The sequence below is a fragment of the Ciconia boyciana genome, chromosome 4 (assembly GCF_034638445.1).
Source record: "Ciconia boyciana chromosome 4, ASM3463844v1, whole genome shotgun sequence".
In the NCBI taxonomy this organism is placed as follows: Eukaryota; Metazoa; Chordata; class Aves; order Ciconiiformes; family Ciconiidae; genus Ciconia; species Ciconia boyciana.
This window is the reverse complement of record NC_132937.1, coordinates 101014782-101041269: the sequence shown is the minus strand read 5'-3', so window position 1 is coordinate 101041269 and position 26488 is coordinate 101014782. Positions and strand designations below refer to the sequence as shown.

The window sequence follows — 26488 nt, the reverse complement described above, 5'->3', positions numbered from 1 at the left end:
CAACTATTGCATCCAACACCTCATTAAACTCTCTTACCTTACAAGCATCTCTATGAAGGACCATGTGCCTTTCTTACAGACAGGACACTGAAGAAGATCCAAATAATACTTTAACATAGACGGGGACTTCCAAGGAGGATCACGTTGGAGAATAAGGTACAAAATGTGATGAAGTTTAGCATAAAATACTGCATCAGTATTTCCCTGTAATAAAATGAGAAAATAATATTGGCTCCCTACTGGCCAAAGATCCATAATCACTAAGAGTTTATATATTTTCTTAATTCCTTACAATCCCAAGTGTTCAGATTTAATCAGTGAAGTAACATGCAATTTAATGCATAACTACCAGCAGCAAAATTCAGAGTTTACAGAAAAACCAAAGGAAACAAGAACTTGCTCTGGTGTGATATTCCAGCTGAATGCATCACTGCTTAGAACAAACCTTCTTCCCAATTGAGCTCTCTAGCTGTGGCCTACTAGGTTAAAAAAAAGTCACACAAGTGCTGTTTCTAAAAGCAACAAAAAAATTTCTGGGCCAATTCTTCCAGGATACTTAGAGCACTATATTAATACAGCTTGCAAATAAATAATAATTTTTATAAATCCTTAAGTATTAAATTCTTCCCTTTTTAACATGAACACATTGATGAACACAAAGTGAAGGGTGAATACATCACTAAAAACCACTAAATACAAGCTCAGAAGCAAAGATCATAATAGTTCAATTTCTTGCTTTAATATTTATAATACTTTAGTCTTCATCTCTCACCAATAGGACATATTCTAGAAGAGAATGAAGAAGTTGCACGGGAGGTGTAGAGTACTTTTGACCAGCAGCAAGTTCCGTGATGACATCAGAGAATAAATACTCTTCCACTAATCCTTCAAGTATATACCATGTGCCTCTGGACAGGTCAGTACTTTTAACCTAGGAATGAGATATCTTTGTAAGTAAAAGAACAGCTTAATAAAAAAAAAAAACCTTACAAGAACTAACAGGAAATCTCTAAGTAAAATGTTGGTAATATAATAAAACAGGGAGATGATCACAAATTAAACCAGAAATATTACTTATTGCCTGATCCAATAAGCTGCTGGCATCTAGAAAGGCCTTCACTCTTACTGAACTGGGCTTTCATTGAAAAGATAGTAGCTTTCAGAACGTGCTTCTCTTCTTAGAAGATGTGAATACACCTACCCTTTTAAAAAACAAATTACAATTCACACACTCAATAACTTGTCTATAATTTATTCTGGAAAGGTATTCAAAGGTGTTAATATTTCTAAAAGCGCAGAGTACATCCCACAGTATATGGCTGGAGCAGTAAGATAATTAGTACCACTGAACAGCTAAAAAAATTAGAGAAAAATGTAAAATCATGAAATACATCATTTACGAGTACACATTATAAAACCATAAACCATGTAACTGTTTTAACTCCCTAGTTCTCCTATTCCCATATAGCATCTCAGAGAAGCAGCTAATGCTACAGATAGCACAGGTATTGATCCCAGTGGATTTCAAAGCTCTGAAGATCTTCTTAATGGCACAGGGCTTCCTTCTTATTCTCTGCGACTCATGACAGCAAAACACTTAACTTTGCAAGCTTTCAGAGGACCCAGAAGGATCTAATGGCTTTCATGAAATGCGGTATCTGCCCTGCAATTTCCCTGTTACTGTCTGTACTCGCAGCTTTCCAAACTATTTCCACAGATTAATGATACAAAATAGGAGCTATTGAAGATCTCAGCTACATTGCTATTTATGCCTTTCCTCTAGTCCAGGTTCAAGCCAAAGCTAAGATGCACAAACCAGTTGCAACCATATTGCTAACTGACACACAGCTTCCATCTGCCTGGTAACTTCTGTTTTGAAATCCAGCTATTTTGTTTGACCACACAGCCTGAGGGCCTGGTAAATTCAAAGAAACTGGCATAGGGAATCACAATTGAGAGAAGCAGAGTCAGGAAGATCACTGATTGGACTGCTGGGAATTAAACAGTTACATAAATTTATTGTTGCTTTAGTCCCTGACAACTTGTAAACTTTATTATCTCTGCCAAAAATCCTGGCTCCTAATGTACATTAGATAAAGCTACTCAAGACATTCTACAAATTGTTTTAAAATTAGTTTAAAATTTAAATTAACACAGACTTTGAGTCCAATTGTGGTTTTGACGTTGACGGAGTACACTGCTATTAGTGAGATAGTTTCCAAAAATGTTTCAGTAATAAATTGAAATCATTAGGAGCTCAGATCAAACCTGAAAAAACCTTCTTAAAGTAATTATAATCATAGTTAAATCACAGCTAAAGTCTCAGTGAATGAGCTCCACCTTAGCTTTAGATATTTAGTTTCTCCGCAAATGTTTCATTTCTCAGATTCCTAATGCATGCCGTTGTTACAATAACAATAAATAAAGCCACTCATCTAGACAATTTTCTTTTAATCAAGTCTTTGTGCATCTGGTGTTTGCAACTCATTTATTTCAATTTTCTCATTCATACATGCACTATTAAAATCTTCGCATTGTTTCCTTTGGAAATAATGGTTGCATTCATACTTTTGTAATGTTAATTATATGCAAACAGCACATCTAAAGAGCAATCATAAACTTTTTAATGGCATTCAAAGAACAACTTCTCTGTCACCTGTATTTAAGATGTGTGAAGATGATTCTGTATATTGTGCATGTACAAGCATGTTACTACTGGCCCTCATCTGGTGATCGTTACCAGCATCTGCTTTTTTATATTGTGACTGAAATTTGTATCTCTTGAAAATTCTGGTACTAGAAGAAACAGCAACATCAATGCATTATTTGGAAAGTACACTGAAACAAAGCTGTTTTGGGAGAGTGTGAGATCTTTTGCATTACATTCAAGATAAGGAGGAAGTGGAGACTGGTTTTCAGCGTATTTGTAAGGGGTAAGGAAGGGTGATAGAAAACCAAAGGTATGAACTTTTTTCAGTATCAGGAGTCACCTTTCATAGGGTCTTAATATTCAATAAGCCATACAAAGCTGCACTGGCTCACATTCTGGCTGATGAGGAACTAGCAGTTTCTTGTGAAGCACTGCTGGTACAACCATTAAAGCTTCAAGCAGAAACAAATGAAAAATGCAGGTCCACAGACAGTAAGTTGTGTTTTATATAGCATAATGTAGAAGAGAAGCTGACAAAAGAGAAATAAATATTTTAGGGAAGATGACAGATAACAGAACACTTAGCTGAGTTAAGCCTTCCTAGAAGATGCAAACTGAGATGACTGAATATAGTATGTAGTTCTAACCTGTTAATTTAGTTCGTAGGTTTTATTTTACTACTCTAGTATTATTGGAAATGTTTATTGGAGCTGTTTTTAAAAGCCATAAATATAGTGCCTATAAAAGTCCCATATCAGATGCAAAGGCTAGCAATGGATATTCCACAAAGCAGTAAAAGACAGTGGCAGGTCATGCATAAGAAAATATTAGAGTTAGGCTTAAAATTCCCAAACAAAAAATTATATTAAAAGTACAGAATAACAATTTCAGCTTACATGTGTTAAGAAAGCTAAAGTTTTCTTCCCATAAATTCAATAAACTAAACTTTAACATTAAATTTCAATGCAAATCTGTTCAGTAATAGAAATGCACACAGCATTTTGCCCATTAATGGTAGTGTTGGACAATGACAAAGGCGTTTTAGTGCTCATATTTTAAAAATATTTTTCTCCTCCCTTCCTTATTGTGTTAATAGAAAGAAACCAAGTAAAAAGAGATTTCTGTGAAGCCTGAGAGCTCATTTTGTCAGACTGGGGCCTCATTTATATATCAAGTACCTATTTACACAGTATGGCTCATGAAGATACCAAATCTTCAGCTACTGAGAAATACAGGAAGCTAACAGATATTCTTTTAAATGTTTCCCATTTTAACTTTTAAATAACACAAGTTACTATATAAAGTACAGTAGCTCATACCTACTATGTATAATGCTTTCTAAGTACTAAGAGGTAACGTTTCAACATTATTTAAAGATTTATTGTATTATAGATAGAAAAGGGAAAATTTTGAAAGTGTTTATTTACTTAAGATATAACAAAGACTTAATAAAACCTGTTGCTGACCTGTACCTCATTTATGGCATATATTTGGCTTAATGAGAAGAAAAATGAGAAATTAACTAAATAGTACAAAAAAATAAATTAAGCCAAAGTAATTATGAGAACAGGACTGGAAAACATAACGTATTCTACTTGCAATCTGTGCTTCAGTAGACTCTGAAACCCGCATGATGATGTTTAAGGCTTACACTGTAAGAACAACTATTCTTTGTTTCTGCAGTGAGACAACCTTTAGCTAAAGTCTGTCCCTACTAGCAAACACATGTGAGCACTGCAAGAAGTTGTGTATGCCTTCTCTTTATTGCTACTGCATAAATACAGTGCTTAAATAATTTAAGATGCTCTAAATCACACAGGGCATCTTTGCTTCTTCTCTTCTAACATTAACAGGTAAAGTTCTCTTAATCAGCAGGATTAAAGAGTTTCTTTGTAACAAAGGGGACAGTACTGAAAGCGCTGTAAGAACAAACAAAATTCAACAGTATTCCAATGATGCTCTTTAACTCTTCAATAATATTATTAGAGTTTTGGATGACATAAATATTTTAACATGTTTCTTCAATGGCTAATTTCACAATGAAAGTATGTTTACCTAACTTCATAACAAAATTTCATATATGCAACTTGCTGCCTTTGTGAGAATCCTTACCTCTGAATTGCATTTATTCAGCTCGTCTTTTTGAGCAAACCTGTGCTTAACAGCCTGTAAAACAGCATAAAATCAGTCTGCACACTGGATACCAATAAACATATTCAATAAATACTGTATAAAACCCCCCAAAATGGCAACTTTTTTAAAACACAGTTCAAGAAAAACATTCAACATAGCAATCTATTTATATTTACCTTTTTAATATTTGGATGGCAAAATTATGAAATAGAGGATTAGTGACCTAAAAGAAAAATATTATGGGCAATTTTTCTCCCCATTTTTCCTGTTATTCTCTGCTTCTTGCTTATGTAGTTGCTATGTAAGGACAGTGTTACTAGATTTGGTCCACTTGACCACATTAAAAAATATTAAGTGTTTTCAGTTTTTCTATGGCAAAATGCAAACTTGGGATTCCTCTTGCAAGTTACTCATGATGTGAAGATATGGCAGTACGTGCAAAAATGTATTACTACTATTGTTATATTTAGTTATGGCCTAGCGTTACAATCTTACTCATACATGTTGCCAAAAAAGGCTTTTAGGAGAGACTGTCTTTAGGATTATGAGTACCCCATCTGCACATAACTACATAACAGTTTGAGGGAAAGATAATCTGATAAGAATTGAACTTGTTGCATGTAGTATACATGAAAAGTCAAAGACACATTTATTTCTTAAAAGTCTGGAGGGTACTGTCTTGATAAAATGTCACTACTAGAAGAGGTAGCATTTGAAGATGCATAGATTTAAGCAGCATGAGTCTTCTATTTGTTAATCTCGGGTTTAAACATCGTGTACATTGAGGACTTAAAAATTCTAATTCTTTTGCTACTAAGAACTTGTATTAATATATATAGAGGACCTGATTTTGCAGTTACAAAATCATACAGTGCTTCACGTAAGCAAGCTCCTACAAAAATACCTACACGCCATCATCTGCATCACTGTAACTTACACAGATAATATATCCTAACTCAAAGTAAGTAATTGTTTTTTCTAGATATGAAATAGTTTTTAATTACTAGTGTAGCATGTTTATCAGCATGTAGATATGTGACAACATTAAAACAAAAGAGTGCATTTAGCTCCATTTTTTACTTGTAATAAAAAACATTGATATGAGTCAACAAAATAATTGTTCTAGGGTATGGTTAGTTTTAAAAATGTGTTAGTGTAATTCAGCTAGATAACAGGAAAGTCATAGAAAGACTGTAATCCAATGACATTTTGTTGAACAATATTAGCTACTACTTATCTCATATATTGCACCAAGATTTCAAGTAGTCCACCATGTCTTCCACACACTCATGCCTACCAATTACCACTACTAAATTACATTTTAGCTAATGGTAGATGTAGTAAATATGGGATTATTAAACACTGCAGGTTAAAAGGCATTATTACTATTTCAAAAGATGTGAAAATATCTACTTTATTAGCTCAATACTATAATGAAAGATAAATTTAATAATACACATTTTACATTTTCTGCTAAGAAAGCATTAACTGATTGTTACTTACTGCAGCAAAATACATGTGTTTTATTACAGCATTTTTCATTTCAGCAAGCTGCATGTTAGACATGATTTGGTCGGTCTCCTGTGCAGCCAGGAAATTGTTCATTTGGATATCTTCAGTATTTTGTATTTCATTCTGTGCAGAGCAAAAAAATACCACTGTTTTTTTTTAGTTGTAAAGCTAATGTTCTAAAACAGCATTTATGTGCTAAGTCTCTCTATATATTCTATCGTAACCCCTTGTGTGCATATGCATGCTTATGTAATTGTTCAAGGGTCTACATTATGTGCCAGATAAACAGCTGGTGGTTTGAAAACAAACCACTGATGTTGTAGGAAGCAACAGCATAAGAATTATCAATGTAAGCTTCCCCATAATTATTTCCTAACTGACTTTAACTCTGACTCAATCCCTGTGCCTGAAACAAGAACTGTGTTTCCATAATGGATTCTCTCTTTGGACTTTTCAAAAACTAAAACCAAAGCTCAAACCTTTTCAGTTATTGAAAAAGGGTGTAAGAATTTTTTAAGACATTTTTTCATCAATTTGACTATGACCATGAATTCATTTTATAAAGGCCACTACAATGAAATCTTTTCAGTTCTTGCCTAAAAGCCTGAACTAACCTAGTAATTCAAAATTTAAAAGTTCTTTTTTCTGTTAATCTATTCTCTAAGTCCACCTATTGCTTTCAGCTATTTCTGCAGCACAGGGAATGAGGAAGTATTTCTCAAACTGGTTTCCAACTCATTCTGAAAAGACTCTCAGCAAAGACACAAGATAACTTCTATTAGTAAAAAATAACTACAAGAAAATGTAAAAGTTATTTCAGGATACAAGAACAATACATTTCAGTAAGAGTTTCAATGTATGCTTTTCATCAAAGATACACAGACTAAGAATAAAACACTATCTTTGTTTTAGGCAAATACACACATACCTCCAGCCTCCCCCTGCAGTGCAATGAGTTAAGAACCTAGACACAGGTGAAGTGTTCCCCTTGGTCACAGTACTGATGGCCATTTTTTATTGGGAGCAGGTGTGGAAGGCTTGGAATAGCTTGCCTTCTAATTCAAACACCTGAATCTGCTGGGTGAATCAAGTATGGGAAATATGGGCTACAACAGTAGGCAAAAAAACACACTAGTGCATGCAACGGTAAGATGCAAGCCATATACTTTTAGGTTTTCAAGATAAAGTTTCAAACACTGCACATGTTTCATCCTGTTTTCAGATTTTCCCTTAAACATATAATTCAAACCAAAAGTATGTGGCATGTGCATAACTGTATTTCTAAACAAATATGGAGTTTGTTGCACATTACAGAAGAGTTAAGTATCTTTGGTGACTTGAAAAGAGCTCTAAATAGCTTTTGATGAGCCAGGGATAACTGAACTCTGATGCATTAACTAGTCTTTACTTCTTGTGGCACTTCTGTAAATTTTCAACATGCTTACAAAAATACTTATATGCAAACAATATATAGCACCATCTTGGCAAAATTTTATGAATTCCGGCATGCATTCAGCATTTAAAGTCTCTGTTTAAATTTGAGACTAGCTCCCTAAAATCATGCATGTGTTTTAGTATCTTGAATCAATAAATTTGACACCTTGTAGGATCAAATAATTAATGACAATCCCACAGAGTATTTTAACACTACAGTTATGAGGCTGAGATTATAAGAACAGATACTGAAATATAAAGATGACGCAAAGACTTGGTTCAAAAGAAATCACAGCAGGAGTAGTCTGAACGTCAGTGCAGTTCTACTGGGAAAAAAAAACTGTTTTACTGAATTCAGCATCTGGATGTATACATGGGTGTTTAGGGGAGGAAAGGGGTATTTATTTTTGCTAGAAGAAGCAGTGAAATAGCAGGACTACAAATTTACAAAGTTGGAACATTCTAATGAATTATGTGCCAAGTACTTCCGGAAGGGAGAAAGCGAAGAGCATGTCCATAACATTCTTTGATAAAGCCTAATATATTTGGACAACCCTTGTGATTCGATTGCCTATGTTTTATTCTTTTCCTTTTAAGAGACTAGGAGTCTTGGCAGTTTTCTGAGTTCTTTAGATGCATTTAAATAGAAAGCTAATGCTCTCTTGGCCTCTGAGGTGAGTTACTTTAATGAAATCTAAGAAAAAAAGATACGTGCAAGTTAATGGACTGGTTAAGATGGAAACCTGTTATCACACCTGGGAGGAATTCAGGGTGCATAGCAAGAAACACTTTATTCTCATAGAGATCAATAAAATGTGAGGTAGCCATAAAAACTTGACACTTGTTCCTCTATTAAATGTAAATGTCTATCTTAGCTGAAAGGTGTAATAGACAACAATTTCCCTGAACAAGTTTCATTAAGAGAGTAAGCACTAGACTGAGATCCCATGTGGATGCATGTTTTATACAGGGTGTAAACATTAAGACCTTTCAACCCTCTTCTCGCCCTACTGTAACAGCTTTACTGCTCATTAAAACAGGAAGAGCAAAGTACAGGCTTTGACCTGAAGAATCCAAATGATTTTCAAATTAAGTAGGTTATTCCTAGTAACAAACACGGTTTTAGCTCCTACTTGCTTGCAAAGCCAGTATTTTCAATTAGCAGTTGACTAAAATCATCCTGTAGTCTGAGGGACTATCAGACTAAAGGAATCTTCTGAGGCCTTTGAGTAGTTCCAGGTCAAAATGCTAAGAAGTTCTGAATAGCACATCAGAGTCTATGGTGAATAGTGCATCTGGTAAGCAAACAACTATGAATCATAAGGCATCTCTCTCTCTCTCTAAGGAAACAGTAAAAAAAAAAAAAAAAATCTAGTTCTAGTGGATCCCACACATACAAGAAAATTCACTGAACAGTGACATGTCCCCTCATAGTTCAGATGGAAAGATGAAAGAGAAATAAGCTGCTTTTCTTGCTCTGACTTATCTTTTGCATCACTGTAAATTTAACTCCTGATCCAATTTCGGAGCTGAATGGTAAACCTAACACTCCATTTGATATTGCACTGGATGCTTCATCTGCACAAAAAACTCTGTCTCTCTGGAATGATGACTTTTAGTGTGTCTTCACTCTTCAAATAAGGTCCATCCAGGTCCTCAGGTCTTAGTGGATCTGATGATGGTACATCTGATGATGTACTGTCTCATGTTCTAGTTTAGTTAACAGAAGAAAGATATTACAGGGACTTTGGAGAATCCTCTTCTACCAACAAATAAATACAGAGCTTGCATTCTCAAGAATTTAACACTTTAGACTAGTAAAAGAGAAAGAAGTTCTGAAAGTTGAATCTAGTCTTTGCACATGTGGGCATCATGTGACTTGATGTGTAAGGACTCATTAACATTTTCTGAAACAGAAGGGACAATTATGTCCCTTCTGACTCTGTGGATGAGAGTTCTGCAAATGGAGAAGCATTACAGTATATAAACTGTTGGTACATGAGACACTCCTAACAAGTCTTCTTGGCATGCCAATCTATTCTGGTAGGGTTGCTGGTTGCTTATAGAATCCTTTGGTTTAAATTAATTTTATTTAATTTTGTCTACGAAGTCTGCAAGTACAGAATGATCTTTCTACAGTATTGGAGAGTTAAAGGTACGCTCAGATAGCAGTTCATACAACTATTTTAGGAAACTATAATTCTGGCAGCATCAACCTCAGTGCATTGATTGAAAAGGGAATATAGGCAACTATCTTACATTAGATTCCCAGCACAGAAATAGCCTGTGTGAATTTCCTCTGCCTAGGACACAGTCCCCTTACAAAATTCACGTTGCAACCAGCAGTTCTCCTCAGCCATGAAGGACGGCTAGCAAACTGATTTTGAGTTAAGAATCTGAATTTTAACAAAATAATCTACAGACTATTTTATCATATTCTATCTATAACATTATTTAAAAAAGGTAGAATTAAGGTCAGTTGACAAAATAAATTATTACATTGATCTTGAAGCATGAAGATACCATTACAATACAGCCTAATGGTGTGTGCCAAACCCAGTAAAAAATACATATATTCACATACACAGGCAGACAGATAGATACATACATACACACATTTGATACCCTTACCAAATAAAGGGAATAAAAATGAAAAACATTATTTTTTTTCTTGGTATTTTGTGAATAACTATTTAGTTGATGGTCACCTACACTAAAACTTCCCCCTGAAGTCTAATTAATTTTTCCAGTAATAGTAGCACAAAGCAGGAGCCAAGAAAGGACATGAAGAGGAAGAAGAAATAATGTATGCTTCCTTGGTGTTATTTCTTCTGGTCTGAAACAAAACACTGCTTTTGGAAAGACGATTTTTCTATTACAGAATCACAGAATGGTTGAAGTTGGAAGGGATCTCTGCAAGACACCCGGTCCAAACCCCCAGCCCAAGAGGAGACACCTAGAGCCAGCTGCCCAGGACCACGCCTGGACAGCTTTTGAATATCCTGAAGAATGGAGACTCCACAGCCTCTTCAGGCAACGTGTTCCAGTGCTCCATCACCCTCACAGCAAAAAAAAATAGTATTTCCTGACTTTCAGACAGAATGTCCTGTGCTTCAGTTTGTGCCACTGCCTCTTGTCCTGTCACAGGGCACCAGTGAAAACAGCCTGGCTCTGCCTTCTTTGCACCCTCCCTTCAGGTATGTATATACATTCATGAGCCTTCTCTTTTCTTGGATAAAGAGTCCCAGAATCAGAAAGTTGTATTACTTTTAATCAAATTACAAAACATTCAGGCTGATCATATTCCCCTCTATTATTAATGCTGCATTATTTACAGTAATCAGTAAACCTGACATAAATTGCTAACAATGACAAACTAATTTTAGATATGTTTTTCAATTTACTTACCTCAAGAAGGTAATCTCCTAGATATTGCAAAGGGTAGTATCGAGCTTCAGAGAGACATTTTTTGTTTTGCATTGGAATAATTTTGTTATTGATGAATATATGAGTTATATTGCACTCTGCATTTTGAGGTGAACATATGGTTGCCTTTCCAGCTTGAAGAACTCTAAATAAATATATTTTGAAAGATGTATTTACTGCATCATATTAATACTGCCTAAAACTACATTATCATTCACAAACTACAAGCATGCAAGTGCAAGAGAATAAGGGTTCTAGATGTATGACACTTTAGGAGGATAAAAGGGTGCTTAATAGCCTTCAGAAAAGGAAAGAACCCACTTAAGAAGACATCCTTCTCTTTACAATTTCACACTATTTATTAAAATCAATGTACACCTCCTACATATCTAATAGAAAGCTTTACCTGTGCATTTTTTCAAAGATCAGATTTGGTGACAGCAGCTATAATTTATTGCATTATGCCCCCCACAATGATGATCGTCTTTCAATTAAGTTTTACAATAATGTGGTTTACCAAAAATGGAACACTGCTCTTCTGAACTGTAACATGATCTTTTCATAATGCAAATACACTTTTTTACTTCATTTTGGAGTCATTTACAGCATTTGGTGTTGTCCAATATCATACACAGAAAACAGGTTGGTTTGTCTTTGGGACACCATTACATGTAAGTTTCCCCAGGGGCAATTTCCAGCGTTGTACTGCTGCAACTATTCTATCTTTTAGAAAAGATACCAGATTAAAAAAAATCGTGGAAGAAAGAAGGTCTCTTGGCATGCTGGATATGTTTTACTTTTCAAAATCCAGGTACGTAAAAAGAAAATTATGCTGGTCTCACACACTTACCCATCCAACAGCTAGGCATTAAAGGCAGGAAAAGCACAGAAGGGGGAAAAAAGGCACAGTGTTGTAAATATTAGAGAAAAATCAGTCTTTCCCCAAAGCTACAGTGGCCTTTATGACTGAAGACAGTACTTGCTGGAGACAAAAAAATATCCACATTTCAGTGTTTTCTGACTAACTAAAAGGACACCCGTGTTGGCGTATGGGAAAGTCTGGAAAAAGAGATTCCTTCCACAAAACTGCCTGTTCACCTCTCTTGGTGATGTAGTTCCTGTTAAAGGTTATTTTTATTGTGAACAGAGCTGTGCAAAACAGCATTTAAATAGTGTTATCACAAAGATCTGCATAAACAGTTTTTACAGAAAAAGAAACAGCATTTTTCACAAGTGTAGCAGGATGAGTGCATCTTTCTGCAAGACAGCACATAGTAAGCTCTTCCGCTCAGCCAAGAAAATGGCACACTTAGAATGTCTTCAGCTGGCAAAATCAGAAGTTGGTAACTTCAGCTACACCTCACTTTGCCTTTAGGAACTGCAGACAGACAAGCATTCTGTGATGCAGCGTGCAGCCCTGTACCATCATCAACCAGATGAACCACACTTGCCTCCTTGCCTGTGCATCTGAGGCACGCCCAGACCTGAGAAGTACTCCTAACTAACTGGGATTTCAACAGAGAAGGAGAGTAGGACAGTATCTGCTCCTACAATGAACGTAAAGCTCTAAAACAGTGTCAGGGGATCTTTGCTTTTACTGTACCAGAAGCAAACATTAATATGCTCTGGTTGCAATTCAATGTAGTATTTAAACCACAGAATCCAAATGTGTAGGAAGAGTATGGGGGGGGGGGATCAGTCCCAGAATTCTTGCACTTTAGTTATTTTCCTTTTCTCTGCTTTTCCTTTATACTTTTGTCCTTTTCCTTCTGAACTGTATGTATTTACATCATATCAGAAACATCTGTTACAGTACAAATTAGGTCTTCAGAACTACAGGAAGCTGTTGCATAGATGTCACACAAAAACCGATCAGGTCAGTCACAGTGTGGCGCAGATCAGTAAGACACAGATCACAGCTGGCTCAGGTCACCCACCCAAGTGAAATAATGTATCCCGTTCCAGATAGCATTTGAATGTAACATCCACAAAAAATAAATGATTAATCATAAAAAACATAAGCTTGTCTATCTTGCCTCATGAAGAAAGTTTCCATAAGCAGTTTATTTAAGATGCAAACATATGAGAATGTGCATTATTCTTGACACTATACTAAAAGAAAGCAAGAAAAGCAGTGATGTTAAAGATTTAAAGTCATTTTATTATAAAAAAGTATGGAAGTAAATCAACAAAAATGATTCAGAGTTTGAAGAGCTGGAGGTTTTTAGGGTCCAAATTAACTGGGATAGAAGAACAAAAATGTGTTCAACCATACAATACGTGTGCCATGATTCATTATTTAAGCTTTAAGACATACCCTCCTACCTTCTAATAGACGCCATTCGTTTATCACCTTCCTTAACAGGGAAGACAACTTTCCATCTGTGGAAGGCCCCTGGAGCACTGGATTTTGTCAGTTCTTCGCGCCATCTTTTAGGTGCAGATTGCATCTGAGGTGAATAATGGGTGTCTTTTTCAATTTCATATCCCCATTCGTACGTTGTTTCATCAAGCCATCTGCCACTTTCGGCACTATTAATTATGTACTCCTTAGTTAGTATCCACTTTCCTAAAAAGCAAATGAACTGTCAACCACAAAAGATTTTTTGTGCAGACAAATGGCAATCAACTGAAGATCTAATATAAAATTAACTTCAACCTTTCTTGTGCAAATAAAGGCTGGAATTGTAAGTACCATTTTAAAAACTTCTTCCTACTACAAAAGTTATCCTCTTTACACTTCAAAATCACAAATCTCACAATGGCACTGAAAATTATTGTTTTGTTTTAACGATGAAGTACCTTTCTACCCTTCCTAGATAAAATACTTGTCTATCTCCTCAAAAATCTGCAAATGGAATTTTTCAGCTTCCCAGATTTTGTTCTTATGAATTCCACAGAACCTTGCTTAACCCTTTATTTTTAATATCATTTGACACTTTTACAAATGTACTAAAATGTAGTAGATTGAAGAAATATTCTACCACCAATGATTAAAAAAAGGAATGAAGGTTTTTAGCATGTAAGCTGTTTCTACCTTCTTAATACTACTTGCACGGTGAGTGTAGTGAATACCAATATTAGGTGGATACGGTTTTAGACTTTTGTCTTTCCCCTTTCTTCTTTTCACATCCTTTTCTCTCATCCCTTGGCTCCACCTCCTCCGCCTCTCCTCTTTCATCTTCCGCATGTATGCTTTTGATACCGTATGTAATGATCTTCCCCTTTTTCTCTGTCTCTCTCTTCTTACAGGTTCAGGTCAAGAGCCGTGGTTAGTACCCTGCTCCTGTATTGAAACACTACCTACAGAAGATACTGTAAGAGAAATAGACTTGAATTGTGTGAACCTAATTGGTTTCACAGAACAGCAGGGTTGACTGGCAAAATGTCTCAGTGCAGGAGCACAGATGGTACTTCTACATAACCTAGCATAGGTACCAGTAGACTTATGACTGGAAAAGGTATGCTGTGCACAACCTGTATGTTAAAATTGCTTTCATTTCAAAGTTTCCATCTCAAAAGTTCTGTCAGCTAGGAAGTCCATGAAGACTGGCACCCTTGTTAGTATTTCTGTTCACCTCTAGGGAGTTCTAAATGGGTTTAAACATGAACTTTTACACTTACTTGGGAAAAATGGCAGTAGGAATGAACACACTCTCTCTGCCATCCAGGGCAAGAGCAGCAAAAATGTCACCTCTTCCAGGACTGAAAAGTACTAGTGGGTACTAGATGGTATTGGGGAAGATTTGCAAGTATAGAAACATGACGGAGTTTTGCATTGCCATGTGGACACTATATATATCGTTTCCACTCAATTCAAGGAAACATCTCTAGATGTTTTAAATCCCAAAAAGTAAGAAAACATTAACTCAAAGGTTTATAATAGTTAAAATTAAGTGCCATGTCACAAATCTATCTGCATTTTAATATTGTTTCCCTCATGGAAACTTTTGGTCTATTTCCTTTTGGATTAGAGTGCAATCAGAATTTTATATTAGTACAAGGAATCATCCATATATATGTACACCCCCCCCCCTAAACTCTGGCAGTGATAGATGATTGAAAATGCTTGCTAATGTGGTAAGTACAAATATGAAATTAAAAAATTTACTTATATCTTTAAACCCAAATCTACGTTTAGTTATTTGTCTGTTATCTCTTAAATTTAAGATTATCCATCCTAAAAATTGCTTTAACACTTTGGTGTATAATACAATATAGAGAAAATAAAGGTCACATTTAACCAGTTAACAGTTCGGTATTGTGAAATCTTGTAACTCCACAATATTTTCTAAACTCATCATAAAATCCTTCCAGGTAATCTCTCTATAAAGAAATCTTAAAATACAGAATTTTCATTCTAAAAGCATTTTAGTTGCTTACGTATGGGATTTCATCATCAGGCCTTAAGTAAAAGAAAAGCAAGAGGAAAGAACCAGAGGCTTGTGTCAGAATGGCAAAAGCCTGGAATCTTCTCTTGCTGCATGAACAGGAACTTAGAGACAGTGACCTTTACCAGTGAATGTTGTGTGTGAATTTGGTGTCAAAAATTCATACTGACTACAGGTGACCATATTCTCTCTACCCCCTTTTCAAGTGATCCATTCTTAAGCACCCATCTCGCTTGGGTATGACTTCATGACCTAACTAATATATAACAAAGCTTCCTGTTTGGGAACAGATGCAGATCAAGTAAGGAAGATAGCAGCAAAAATCCAAAACAAAGAGAAGTAAATCAGAACATGAACACAGAACCACGTTAAAAATGAAGGTTACTGGAACAAGAAGAACGAGGGTTCGTAAGGCAGTTCATTCATGAAATGAAAACAGGTCACTAGAAACCTTTTAAGGGTCCTTTCCAGTCCTATGTTATGATCCTATGAAATTTTACAGCAAATCTTTTACTCACCTGCAGCACAGGCAGCTAAGAACTTTTCACTCTTGCACAGCTTTTTTGCTATAAGATGTGTACAATTTCTGTATTTCTGGTAAAACAAAAACAAAACAACACACTTGTATCACTGGAAACAGTTTAGCTTTCTTGGCTATTTATACACAACCCTAAACTACCACACAGTCCTTTATTTTAAGGCACAGTCCTTTATTTTAAGGCTCGCATTTTATCTTTCTGCTCTAACCATCAGGTACTTCAGTGCACAATACCTTATTATCTAAAAAAACACAGTCCAGTTTGAACAGCCATTCGAGTAGTGCCACCTTCTCTTGTTTTTTAAATCCAGTTAACTGGATTATCCGTTTCTGGCCGCCACCTGCCATCTGTTAAAAGCAAAACAAACGAAAAGGAAACATTAACACACAAAACACACATCACGAAAAGTTGCTTGCATGATCTTACTAGAACTTCCTACTTGTTTCCCGAGAAAAAGGGGAAACACACCGCGAGGAATCAACACCCCCCCGACGGCGTACGCCACATTTGAGGCTGTCACTGCTTGCCACAGTCAGGACACCTGAAAGGCGGTAACGCGCTAAGCCAGAGACCCCCAAACTGCGGCCTGCAACGGGCCGAGCCCCCCCGGGGCCGCCACCGCCGCTCCGCGTAACCCACACCCGCGGAGGCGGTCCAAGCCTCTGCCCCACTGCCAAGCGGGCCCCGGCGGGTGCGGGGGGCCTCCCACCGCCCCCTGTGAGGGAAAGCCACCCCCCCCTCAGGAAAGTGCCGCAGAGGTGCGGCGGGCTCGCCGGCGGTCCCGGGCAGGAGCTGCGGGGAGAGAACCGCCTGCCCCTCTGCGGCGAGGGGAGCCCGCCTGCCCTCACGTACACACGCCATGGGGGCGGCGGGCGGGCGGGCGAGCGAGCGGCCTGCCGGTCGCCTTCTCGCCCCTCGGGCCGGCCCGGGCCGCGCCGGGCGCTGCCCCCCGCGCTCTGCCACCGGCGCGTTCCCGCCTTCCCCCCGCCCCGCCCCCGGATGTGGCGGCGCGGCCGTTCCGGGCCGTTGTCACTGACGCTCCGCGGTCGCCGGGGCTGTCGGCGCGGAGCCGCGGGGGGAGCCCGGCCGGGTAAGTGGCCCCGGCGGGGCTGTGCCCTTCCCCTCCCCTTACCGTGCAGCTGGGCCTCGGCGCCGAGCGGGACAGGGCTGGGGCCCGCCGCTGACCCGCCACGAAGCCCCGGGGCTCCCTGCGGCCGCCTCCTCTCCTCCGCGGCTCAGCCGGGCGTTGCGTAGTTCCGAGGCTCCCCGAGCGGCGGCGGCGCCGGGCGGCCCAGCGGCTGGTGGGCGCCCGCCCCCGCGGCGGGAGGGCGGCGCCGCGGGCCCGGCTTCGCGCCTCAGCGCGGGGCGGGAAGGGGAGGTCTCTCCTCAGGCCGAGAGAAGTGGGTGCCCAGGGCCGGGGGCGTGTGGCGGAGCGTGAGCTGGGAAGCAGGCCGGCGCCGCCTCGGAGTGTCTGAAAATCACCATTTCTGTTGCTCAGCAGAGTTAAAGGAGTGGAAAGCGGTCTGGTAGGGGTGTGTGCTGGAAGACGGAAGAGCCCTCGCTGAGTAGAGGAAGCTGACAGAGGAACCAGGTGGAGTTCGATGTAGATGCAGGTTGAAGTGTCTTTCCACTGGAACAGGCTGTCTGTGAGAGTCGGGAAAGGGAGCAGGGATTTCTGATCCTCTGTACCCTTTTCTCTGTATCTCAAAGAAACTTTGAGCGTGCCTTGTGCCACACGATGGCTGATCCTCGGGGAAGATGACTAGATACTGCTGCAGCCAGATAATCGAGCCACGTATTTTGGTGAAGGGATTCCTGCCCTGCTGACCAAGTTGGTGCTGACTCTGCATTATGGAAGTCAGGGTTTGATTTTTTTAAAATTACAAAGGAACATGAAAAGGTCAAAATAATATTCAGATTGTACCTCAAGCACTCAATTTAGAATTTAGAAATGTAGAAATGCCAAGATTATGATAGTTTGTGAAACTTTATTTTGGTCCCTTGTGTATTTGAGAGATGAGTTTTGACTTGATTCCTGTGTCATGTAGTGCACGGAATGGATAGCGCACAAGAAATCTGTTAGTGCTTAGTAATGAATAAAGTAAGCTTTATAGAACACTTTTTTTTTTAATTATTCCTTTTTTATACAGTTGGAGCATAGAAGACACACATCCTAATCAAAGCAAAAAAAAGGTGATTGAATTGCCTCCTTAGAGAACTGAATGCTACTCTCTCCCCTTCCATAAAAATCTTATGTGATAATGGACAAGTCACTTTGTACTCATTGAGGTAGCTGCTTCATATTTAAGACCTGTACACTGAGAAATGTATGGCAGAACTTTCACAAGTGCTGAGTATTTGTCACCGCAGCTTAGATCAATAGAAGCAATGCATACCTAGGTATTCGTGGGTAAAGAAAACCAAAACCACCTGGCTTTAGACATCTAAAATTTGGCAGCACATTGGACACTTGGTATTAAATCTGTCTGAGTTTCCCAAATATCAAAATGGAAAAATAGTTCTGCCAGGCCTCAGATGGGTCTCGTGTTGCTGTTTCTAAAGTATTCTGGTACCCTTGATGCTTACTGAAATTTTTCCCATCTTCTGTTTCCTTAACATTGCAGCTCTATTTTTGTATGCAAGCATGAAGTAATCATCAACAACCTCTGTCATTAGTTTTTGATATAAGTGGCACTGTAAAATCTTTAAACATCTACTTGAATATTCAGAGGTAAATGGCTGTATTTATTGCTTGCATTTCTTGATTGATAATGCAGATTAGTTGCGTTTTCTGTTTTGTACCAGTTGCACCTTTATACCTTCACTATTGAGTTGTCAGCACTGTAAAGGTATTCATTTTAATTCTTCTAACTGGAGTGCAGAAAATCAAAAACCTGTGTTTGTTTTATAAAATGTAATCTAAAGTTTAGACACCACACTTAATCTATTGTCCCTAAATATGGGTTTTGATATCTGATAGTCAAAATTTATCTTATTTAAAAACTAGGAACACAGTTCACATTAATAAATAATTCTGGGTTTGTTTACTCTGGTAAAGCTGAAATAAATTGTTTGGATTAATATTTTTTAAAGTTAACAATTTAATTCTTATTAACTACTACTAAATACTAACCATTACTTAACTAGTAACTAATAACATTTTTATGCCACAGGGCTCTTAACAGGCTGGAGAAGTCTTCAGCATACAGTATCGTAAATTTCAGCACACAATACTGTAAATTAGCTACTACTGAAGAAGTTGCGTACTTATACGATGACCATTTGTTACCTTTGAGAATTAAATATTTTCTAGGTTGTTTGGTTTTTTTCCTTGTCTCTGGCATATAAAATTTATGGAATCAAAATAACCGAGACCTCAAACATTTCATGTCTATTTTCACTTTAAAATACATTGTTACTGAAGTGTAACTTTAAGAAATTGAGAACATGTTTTTACCTTCATTTTAGTGATGTCTGGTAAGTCTGGATGTCACTTGTCCTCTCCCCTGATTATTTTTTCATAATAAGCCCAAAATATTTTCTTCTTTTCCATCCTTGCTGTGATCTCATTATAGTAGCTAGAAATCTCTTAATTCATTATGTTTTTTCTTTTTTACAAGGGTTAATATTAGGTCTCATAGATCTAGGGAGCAGTCTTTTTAACTGGCCTGTTTTTCAGTACCTCTAGGTTTCTTTGTTCTTTTAATGTGTTTGTCAAACATACGGTTCAGTTGCTCTGTATTATAAACTATATTTAAGCTGTTTGGATTTTAGATGGATATCCACTTTTACACTTTCTCTTCTACAGTATATGTGACATCTTTTATAAAAATTCAGAAGTGATTTTCAGTGCCACACAAATGGTATTTCACTTATAAAATTTCTAATTACATTTTAAGGACCATCAAGAATGGCTTCACAGCTCCCATGTCCTCAGTTCTTTAAGAAGCCACGATCAGATAAATAAATATTCCTTTTACTCTTTCACAAAAAGAGTTTACTTCCAGTGTTTCAGGTGCTCACCTCTTTCAGTCTTCTGTAACTGCTTCTTTCTTAATTTTATTTCCTAGAGAGACAAAAAAAAGAGAAATGTCATTTTAATTCCACTGTTCTAGCTTTCTACCTTATACTTATTGTTTCCTGTATGTTCTACACATAATTGTATTACCACCATGTCTTTTGCCTTGAAATCTCACTTTTTACATTTTCCCATAGATAGCTATTTTACCTCACATAATAACTGCAGTTATTTCAGACCTCGTTGGTGTAGCCATGATCAATGTGATCACTGTTGAACTTTGTCCTTAAATCTCACAACTTCTTTCTGCAAGCCTTCACCACTGTATCCTCAACTTTGCCACTTAGGGTTTGGGGGTTGGTTTTGCGGTTTTTGTCCCTCACTAGCCTTTTGACTTCCTATGTTGAAAACGATACATAATTTATTGCAGTAATTGTGATACAATCCATGCATAAACATCTTCTCCATTGTGAAATATGATCTGACAGATTTTTTTATCTAGTGGAAGATATTTTTCATTATGTGCTTAAAATATTTTCCATCATGCAAAGAAGCTTATCAGTTGACTGATTAACAATTTCAGAGTTTAAAATTCATTAGAGTTTTTTTCTAATGTTGCCTCAACTTATCATGTGTATACTTGTTTAAGCAATATCATTTGATAAAACAAATGTCCACAGCATAATGCCACAGGCAAATTTTGGTCAAACGTTAAGTAATCACAGCTTTGTAAAAAAACCCCAGACACTACACCGAAAAGTCAGTCATAAAAGCTAAATCAGTATGAAGTGTCTCCACACTGCCTTCGTGTGGAGAAAAATCTAACTTTGTGCTCTATTTTAAGTCTATTTTGTATGTCTGTTTTCAGTATGAAGCACTGACTCTGGCTTTGTTAAAACAGTGAAGGAACTTAAATTTTCTTCTGTAGTGACAAGGGATTACAAGAATTTGAAATAATATAAACATAATATCCACAGAAGCTAGAATAACTTCTTAATAATAATCGTTCTACAAATGTACCTGTAGTCTCTTTTATGAGCTGATGAATACAGGAATGGCAGAACAAGCATTGTGAAAATTGTTGCTTTTCTTCAAGCCTTACTGATTATGTAAACTCTCAGTTATCATAACTTTGTACTTATATTTAAAAACATCTTCTTTGTGGTCTTTTCAGGAGGTATCATTTGTGTTTCTTCCGTGTAACCGTTTTTCTTACATAGAACATTTATTTCTTCTGATCATTGTAAGCTCAGCCTATCTTATCTCCTTGCATTCATCTGCCCTTCTGCCAACTCACATTCCATTAATGTATTGTCAGTGAGTCAGTGTTGAGGGACAAATGTAGAGAGCACAAAACCGTGTTCAGCAACTTGTTTGATAACGCTTCTGTAAATGATGCCAAGCTATATACTTTATGTGTATTAGTTCACTCATTAATGAATTAGTGAGCTGCACTTCATTAGTGCACATTCAGCCACTCATGACTTGGAATAAGGTTTTCTTTGTTTGTTTGTTTTCTCTTTTCAAATATAGGTAGTGGAATGGTTTCATTTTGCGTTTAATACTTACCTTTCCTACCACATAAAGTTCAAGTTTCCTGTCTTTCCTGACATGAGTTAGTCCCTGGCTGCTTGGACCCTCTTTCTTAATCATGTTACTGTTCTCCTGCCCTGACCTAAATCTGCTATACCTGCCTGGAATACTTAATTTACCTAATTCCCTCACTGACCTAGTATTTTCTCCTACATAGGAGATCCATTTTGATGTGATCAGCAAATTTTCTTTCATCAAAGTCCTTTCACCTTCTTTTTTTTGAGAATCCATATAAGGTCATTCAGATTGTGTGTGATTTTTTTTTTAAAGTGTGTTTTAAAATGCATTTTCTTTGTCTTTTGTGTATTATTCTTCCCTAAGTAATGGCAGTCAGAATGGTGAACGTATGTAATGGTAGCAGAAATTACAAATTTTTCTTAATAATTGTGTGCTGTTAAATAGCAACTTATATACTCAGAATATTCCAGAACAGTTTCTTCTCTGCAAGAACCCCTCTCTCTCCCCAGTTTTATTTCTTATTAGGTAACTGCCAACAGCATGATTGATGCCTCACAATGCAGATAAACATGAACCCTGGCTCACAGGCATTAGAAAAATCAAGTTAGATGTGATGTAACCAGTGGGGTAACGTGTTGCATGTACACTTTTTACCTTCTCTGCTGTTCACTGTACTTGAGGTCAGTACAGAGGGTAGGCAAAAGGTGTAGATGATTATGGATGGAAGTAGAAAAGAAAAATACTAAAAAGAAGTTAAGAGAAAGTGTGGCATAAATTGTAATAGGGAAGATAATGAAGGTACAAGAGCAAGCTAGTATCTAAATACCCTACAGATTGTTGCAGTTCTATCTATGTATTTTACCAATATATAACTGGAAGATTATATAAAATTGTGACATACATGTATCAGACATAGATTTGCTACTTCAGGTGAGGTTAACAGAGTATCATAGTGGTTCCTTGTAACTGCTTAGTTGTCCCTTAAGTTAAGGTGAAATCCCTGTTATCAGCAGATCTTGCAGATAACTATTGTATTCTTACAACTTTGTCATCCGTCCCCAAGAATTCCAGGTCACAGCCGAAGGCAACTTACTCTGGGATATCAGTGTCTCTTTAGTGTCTCATGAAGATTGTAGTAGAAGCATTCAGTACTCAAATAATGTGTTCATTGGTGTTTTTTTTTATTTTATCAGAAGTCATTGTCTACTAGACTCAAAAAGCAGACAACATTTACCAGAGAATAAATCCGAAATTAACTGTCAGAGTAATAGCAAAAAATAGGTCATATTAATGTAGTAACCTATTGCCATGAGAAAGTGGGTTTCGCTTCAGATAGGCTTTGAGGTCTGTTTCAATGCAAAATAAGCTGAATATCTGTAATTTTTATTTTTATCACTGAGTCTTGTGAAGAATTCATTCAGATGAACAAGAAATTTGGTGACTGATTGTTTCCTATCACACTTCTGGACTTGTGAGTTTTGTTCTTGCGAAGATTACTGTGTGGTTCTACTTGGCTTTGGCATACCCAGATATGAGACACATAAGTCATTCTCCCATCCAGAGATACCACTCTATGCTATGAGGGAAATGTTCCCTCAAGGAAAGAGACAGCAATGTCCTTTTGTGATCTGTAGTCCCAGGAGCTTTATGAGAAATGGTGAGGTCCTCCAAATAGCTTCCTGAAAATAACCTAAGGATTGCAGAAAAGGTGGCTAGACCTTTTGCAGAAGGGGTGCCTCAGCAGTCCCTTATGCACAAAAGAATAAAAGACTTCCTTTGAAGCAATGACGTAGATAAGGTCTCTCCCTCTTTTCTTCCACTTTCCCAATGAAGCAATGACATTTATTAGTATAGAAGGTTTTTGCTGTCAGCAGTTTCTCCCATCTGGAGTGCCAGTATTGACAGAAGGAGTGTGTGGTTAGCAACATTATTGCTCATAAAGATCATAAGTAAGGGCTGAAGTAGGAGCAGGACTGAAATTCCTGACTAGGAACAGCACATCTTTTTGGCAAATGTTGGGGAGCACGAAAGCTTCCTTTGGGAAGGCATTATAGGCTCTTCTATATAAACGTAAACTCCTTAAGGATGCCGGCCCTGTTTCTCTCCTCCTGCCTCCCCACTCCCAACAACATCCTCAAAGATTTATTAGGCAGGCCAGAGCAGAATTTCAGTACCCAAAGTCCTACTTCGCTGTTGTTTAGAGGTAAACAGAAGCCCCCTTCACAGAATCTAAGAAATGACTTTATAAGAAGAGTTGCTAGTACCAGCAGCCAATAGGATATGGAACTTTTCAGCAATAAGAATGTTGCAAGTGGAATGATTTTGAGTTCAGTTCACTAAGGCATTCTGGAGACAGGTGGCCTTTGAGATGTGTCTCCTCAAGTGGAGATACCACTGTACTCTCATACATCTGCAGCTGACTCTTCCCATGTTTTGGTAGCAGAAGGCTTAAACAAGTATGACTGTTCCACTCATGGGATTGTAAAGACAGTATGGCAGGAGAGGGATCAAAATGAAAAAAAAAGCAGGATGAGGATTAATAGGGAGACTAATTAGGAGAATTGCATGTGTAGCATATTGGACATACATGATGTAAATCTTCTGAGGTAAATGGTAGATGCTGATTGAAATGTGGTAAATGAATCTGTCAGTTTTTAGTTTAAACATTTAGAGCTGCTTTCAGAAAGTGATTTGCAGCAATCCGTGGAGGCATAACATAGGCCTTGGTGAATTATATTTGGAGGTGTTTCCTTATTTAGGTTACTCATATGCCAATTTTTTCTAAGCAAAACGTCCACCTCTTAAATTTTCAGAATAAGTGTTATCTTGGAATGAGCTTGTCTCTGCAGGAGACAATATAGAATTAATCTGAGACACTGCATCTAGTTAAAAATGTGTATGTGTACATGTGTCTGTATAGAAATATATAGGGTGGTATTATGTGCTGTACATGGGCTTTTCTTGAACAAGGCAAAATTCTTTACTAATCCAGCTAATTCATTACAAAATATTTGTACAGAGTATTGACATAGTGAAGTATGATTATGCATTCTATGCAAAAATTTCTGTAATTTTTTTTAAGGGATAGATTTAGGTCAGGAAATTTAAAAGGAAAATTATGTTACAGAAAGAACCCTTGATTAAGAATCTTCGATTTTTTTTTTTTTCCAGTTTCCCTGTATACAGTGTAGTTTAGAATTTTGCTGAATATGTGATTAGTGGAATTTAACGATAACTCGTGTTATATTTAGTCCTCAAAAGCATTCTTTTTCACCTTAATTTTTAATCAATTCAGTGAAGCTCCTGCACTGTGATTTGGGTTTTAAAGACTACAGTGATAGAAGGACTTCATTCTTTCTGAGCTGAGGAGAAAAATTTCCATTTTCTCACAGGCAATGATATTCTAAGATGGAGTTTGATCAGTTTTTCACTAGTTATATGTGTTTTATCTGATGGAAGGCTGCACAAGGAATTCACCACTCTGATGGGCCATGCTTCAAATACCAGCTTAACTTTACTTATGGACCCTTCTATAGCCTTTAGCTCCTCTACCAATATTGGTCTTTACCTAAAAGTCTGAGTAATATAGTTAGCAATTCTTCCTTTTATAACTAAATATGTCAGCTAGCTGTCAGCTCTGTGATGTGCCTGATCTCTCTTGCAGAATTCAATTCAGTATCAAATCCAAGTCATCTGAATAGCAATGCAAAATGCTGCCAGAATGTTACTCTGTTTACTTTGTAATTTCCTCTTCTCTTAATTTTTAAATTTTATGTTTGATAAAGCTGAAACTCTTATACATTGTTGCTTAATTTTATTTCTCATTAGTTAATATAGGTGAAATAATCAGTGTGAATGTTTCTGCTTACAATTTCAGTTTTCGCAAATACGCTACTTATTTAACTTGTCCAAACATGTTGAAGGTATTGAATTTTAAGGCAAAAACATTCACAGTCTGAAAAGGGAACACTGACAAGTTCAGTCAAAAGGGAAAAGAAGAATAATTTATAAAAGGAACTGTAGATAATGATGCCATCCAGTTGTTTTAAAGTGCATCTACCTCACCTTTAATGAATTAGATTTGTCAACAGCATATGTTTTATGCACTACTTCTAATGAAGTGGCATACCAGCACTACAGTGTACTTTGAGGTTTATTCCATCAAAGCTTTTTGCTGTCGTAAAGTAGACCTTTTTAAATAATAGATACTAAAAACTACATTTAAATAACATTAAGGTTGTGACACAAACACCAAATGACAAACTTCAGGCAATTCAAAGTTAGGGTTGACAACTTGTCATTAACTGGCATTGTTGCTTTTTAAAAAGGAAGCACAATTGCATGATTTACGGATTGAATGTCAGACTAACTTTAAATTTCTTGGCTTTTGTGGGCTGGAGTTACAACCTTGCTGTCAATTTTGATATAATTTTTTGCATAGCCTCTGTTTTCAGAAAAGTAATAAAAGCAGTGGGAAAGTACAGGCTTTGTTGCCTTTGCTCTTCATTTAAAATACAGATGTGAAAGTATTGGTCAAAGAACAGGGGCTCTCCCGTTGTCAAACTTACATGCGGTTCTTTTAAACTTCTTTGCTCTTGTCTTTGCCGATTCTTCTACAGAACTTCTGAGTTAGAGGAACTTTAGTCCTGGGATACTTTAGCTAAAACCCTGGAAAGTGCTAAGAGTTCCCAATTCTTTTCCACATAAAGAACCACTTTCTTTTTGAGAAACAGTACTGAATAAAACATGTTTAGTACATGTAGAAAGCCTTGTAAAAATATTTTTAATTACTTAAAATATTGTGAAACAAAAGCAGGTGAACAGGATACTTCCT

General features: G+C 37.2%; 2 protein-coding genes across 12 annotated transcripts in view; one reads left to right on the top strand and one right to left on the bottom strand.

Moving 5' to 3' along the window:
• The window catches only part of SLF1 (SMC5-SMC6 complex localization factor 1), a 41458-nt gene extending 24033 nt beyond the window's left edge, over positions 1-17425 (bottom strand). Inside the window, exons 1-9 of one of the 3 annotated variants that reach the window (XM_072860785.1) lie at positions 17218-17425; positions 16319-16432; positions 16065-16140; positions 13481-13724; positions 11138-11300; positions 6287-6418; positions 4763-4816; positions 773-931; positions 38-204 (exon numbers count right to left, since the gene is read on the bottom strand). In XM_072860785.1, the coding sequence (XP_072716886.1) occupies positions 38-204; positions 773-931; positions 4763-4816; positions 6287-6418; positions 11138-11300; positions 13481-13724; positions 16065-16140; positions 16319-16432 (1109 nt within the window). In that variant the 5' untranslated portion in view covers positions 17218-17425. Of the gene's footprint in view, positions 1-37; positions 205-772; positions 932-4762; positions 4817-6286; positions 6419-11137; positions 11301-13480; positions 13725-16064; positions 16141-16318; positions 16433-16937; positions 17072-17217 lie in introns of those variants that run through there. The other 2 variants (XM_072860784.1, XM_072860786.1) reach the window with 2 other exon arrangements.
• The window catches only part of KIAA0825 (KIAA0825 ortholog), a 252235-nt gene continuing 242840 nt past the window's right edge, over positions 17094-26488 (top strand). For 4 of the 9 annotated variants that reach the window (XM_072860780.1, XM_072860782.1, XM_072860772.1 and 1 more), the window contains exons 1-2: positions 17094-17175; positions 17584-17676. The gene's annotated coding sequence lies outside the window, so the exon portion shown is untranslated. Of the gene's footprint in view, positions 17176-17583; positions 17677-18235; positions 18279-18709; positions 18817-26488 lie in introns of all 9 variants that reach the window. The other 5 variants (XM_072860781.1, XM_072860776.1, XM_072860774.1 and 2 more) reach the window with 4 other exon arrangements.